The 3,789-nt window shown below is 48.0% G+C and overlaps 1 protein-coding gene across 1 annotated transcript; it reads right to left on the bottom strand.

Moving 5' to 3' along the window:
- Positions 1-391: 391 nt before the first annotated feature.
- Positions 392-2,686, bottom strand: rhob.S (ras homolog family member B S homeolog). Its single transcript, NM_001096461.1, is given in 1 exon segment — positions 392-2,686. A coding segment is annotated over 1 exon segment (591 nt). The 5' UTR covers positions 2,571-2,686; the 3' UTR covers positions 392-1,979.
- Positions 2,687-3,789: the final 1,103 nt, after the last annotated feature.

The following is a 3,789-nucleotide window of genomic DNA, read 5'->3' as shown; positions in this document are numbered from 1 at the left end:
TGTGATTGGCTATTTAGTAGCCCCTATGTGGACAGATAGCCTTTAGGAGGCTCTGCTTAGAACTTACTTCGTTTTTATGCAATTAAGACTTTGCCTCCAAGCCTGGAATTCAAAAATAAGCCTCTGCTTTGAGGCCACTGGGAGCAACATCCCTTGATAAATCTGCATAAATACATGAGATATAGATATACATCTCTCTACATATACCATTTATAGATATATCACATCAATATATATTATATATCTTTATATCTATATACATATCTCCACATACACACAAACCCACCATAGAGATCCCTTAAACGACATCATCCAGACGTATAGGAGGTGGAGAGAGATGCAGTTTAACACCAGACTGCATCAATCGAATGATCACGCAGAGCAAGAGTAATAGGTTTATATAGTGCTTTTTTTAATATTTTACATAAAAAACAATATATACATATCAACATTTTATGTAAACATTCAAAAGTTCATTTCATACTGTTCGGTCAGCTTTGTCACAGATTTAGTACCACTGTCCAAAAATACTTTTTAACCCCCTTCCCCCCAAACAATTGGGACTAACAATGTAGTGTCAAGTTGCAGAAAATGGAATACGACAGTTTGATTCCTCTAGCCCTGCTTGTACAACTGATCATCACTGCAGCGATCCAACTACAACTCCCAGCATTCTCCAGTCTGAGGCAGTTGGGAGGTGCCGGGTATGACGGCAATGGCATTTTTAGTAGCATTAAAATCCGGTGCCATAAGCCCATGGCCCTTCTCAGTTGCTTTACATTCTATAGTGTAACCAAACTTGGGGCTCATTTATTAACACTGGGCAAACTTGCACCTGGGCAGTAACCCTAAGAGACCAGTGATTTGGGTTTTTTTTCCAGCCAGCTGCAGTTTGAACAGTAAAAGCAATCGGATTGGTCGCCATGGGTTACCAACCAGGTGCAAACTTGCCCAGTGTTTATTAGGACAGGGGGAGCACAGACTGGTGTGAAAAGAAACAGGTTTGTAGTGTTTACACTTTAGGAGGTGGCAAGTGCGTTAAATGACAAATAGAAAGGGGGGAGGGAAATGTGCAAAAAAAAAAAAAAAAAATTACATTTGCAAAACTTTCTACCCAGTTGCGTATTCAGAACAAAAATATATTTCACCCCCCTTTGCTGCAAAGGGAGATGGCAGCAATATAAACGTCTGGATTTGCAGTTAACGCCTCTCGGCCATCGCAAGCGTCACAGTTAAACAATGACAAACTGTCAGTTTTGTAGCAGTGTGTGTAGCTGGCGGAATAAAGGACCGCAGTGTCTGCAGCTTTGGGAAAGTAACAAATCCCCCCCTGCACGTGTAACAGGAGGAGCCCGGCTACATGTAACAGCTACAACAACTCCCAGCTGCCAGGAAACAATCAGAAAGACATTAAAGGTCACAGGGAGTTGCCCATAGAGAAGCCGACCCTGCAGGGGTCCAGTCACTTGCCAGAGGGGCTACGGTCACTATTGCTCGGGCCACTGGAAAGGGCAGGACTTGTGTGTTGTCTCAGGCCCGGACTGACAATCTCTTGCTTTTGGCAAATGCCAAAGGGGCTGCTATAAATTGCCATAGTCAGTATTTAGTGGGCTGGTGTGGGCTCATTGGAGCAGAAATGCCAGGGCCTATTGTGACTCAGTCCAGACCTGGTGTGTCTATAGAGAAGGTGCCACTTGGGCACATTGAGTAAAGTACTTGGTGGCCCATGCAAGATCTCCCAAGGCTGGACAGACAGAAGTCCTATGTACAGGATAATACTGAGGCTCTGGGGCCAATGAAATCCTTATCCGCAGTTGTCCCCACAGCCCACTCACTCCCCCATTACATCAGTGGGACAGCTCCGCTCTTGGAAGCCAACACTGCGGCCTGGGAATGTTCCATCAGGCGGGGGGGAGCACTTCTCCAGTGTCAGTAGTTGGATTTCGGCAGAATTAAAGTCCCGCGAGTGCAGAGCAGGATCAGAGCAGTTTACAGCAGCTCATACACTCTCCGCTCCGGCCGTGTTTCTTCTGCAGCGCCGCCCTGGTGGCCGTCTCGAACACCTCCCGCACGCCGTCCTTAGTCTTGGCCGAACACTCGAGGTACTCGAAGGCGTTGATGCGAATGGCCATGGCCCTGCCGTCCTCTATCCGCACCGGCTCCTGCTTCATGCGCGCCAGTTCATTGCGGACGTGCTCGTCATTACGCAGGTCCTTCTTATTGGCCACCAGGATGATGGGGACGCTGGGGCAGAAATGCTTCACCTCGGGCACCCACTTCTCCGGGATGTTCTCTAGTGAGTCCGGGCTGTCCACGGAGAAGCACATGAGGATGACGTCAGTGTCCGGGTAGGAGAGAGGCCGGAGCCGATCATAGTCCTCCTGCCCCGCCGTGTCCCACAGCGCCAGCTCCACCTGCTTCCCGTCCACCTCGATGTCGGCCACGTAGTTCTCGAACACGGTCGGCACATAGACCTCGGGGAACTCGTCCTTGCTGAACACGATGAGCAGGCAGGTCTTGCCGCACGCCCCGTCCCCCACTACCACCAGCTTCTTGCGGATCGCGGCCATGGCTACTGCCCGCTGCTTTCTCTGCTTGCCTATGGCTCGTATGGTGCGGCCGCTCCGGGGTGCAGGGCTCGGGAAGGCGCAGTTCCTGGGGACAAGGCTATCAGCTCACACTGCACTCCCTTCTCATTTACGCCCAACCATGCAGCGGCCGGCCTTTTAAACAGTCAGGCTGCGTTCTTAATATAGCCAGCCAATGAGCTGGGCGCCGGTGACGTTATGCACAGAGAAGCCGCGCCATGATTGGAGGAGGAGAGAGGCTGGGTGTGGCCTCGGGACGCTGACAGCGTGATGCAGGCAGATTCATTCCTGCGCTGGGGGAAGGGGGAGAGATCTTGAGACTGTACCATGGAAGCGGGAATAGGGGGAGATCGCCATTAGGGATACCAAGTTGGCGGGTTTCCAGCCGAATTAGGCTACTAATTTAAAGCCCAGGCGGGTTTTGAAAGTACAAATTAGCCAAGCTACGGATTTCGGCTACTTTATGGGCCTTTGGCTGGTTTGTAACCTGTAGGGTTGCACCTTTTCTAGAAAAAATACTTTTTCCCCCATAATAATAACATTGGAATCAACCATAATTTTTACCTGCCAGACCAGGTGGCAATCCTACCAGCCCAATTATTTTCTTCCTCTAATGTGCCTGGGTTTCGCAATGCATGTTGGGTAATGTAGTTTTTCTTTAATAACTTGCCAAGTTTAATGTAAGACTACAATACCCAGCATGCAATGGGACTGACGTGTGGCAATTAGAGTTACCACATTTTGTGCTCTGTACCCCAGTCTCCCGTCCCATTCTCACATTTTCTAGTGACTTTCCTCAATTTTGGGCCAAAAATCTGCTGCCCACCAAAATGTCCAGAGGTTGAGCTGTTTTACTAATATTTATTGAAATTGTATATGAATTAGGGCCCTATGGGGCCCCTATACCTCCTGGCCCCCATCTGTAGTTACCCCCCTAATGACGGGTGAATCTGTCACATTTTGGTTCATGGAAAAATTTGCAAAACAGTGACAATTTGAAAATGTCATTTTTTTATTATTTGTGGTTTTTGAGTTTTTAGCTTTTTATTCAGCAGCTCTCCGGTTTGCAATTTCAGCAATCTGGTTGCTAGGGTCCAAATTCCCATAGAAACCATGCATTGATGTGAATAAGAGACTGGAATACAAATAGGAGAGGCCTGAATAGAAAGATGAGGAATAAAAAGTAGCAATAACAATAAAT

Source organism: Xenopus laevis, chromosome 5S, assembly GCF_017654675.1.
Source record: "Xenopus laevis strain J_2021 chromosome 5S, Xenopus_laevis_v10.1, whole genome shotgun sequence".
Lineage (NCBI taxonomy): Eukaryota > Metazoa > Chordata > Amphibia > Anura > Pipidae > Xenopus > Xenopus laevis.
This window is presented reverse-complemented; position numbering and strand designations above follow the sequence as displayed.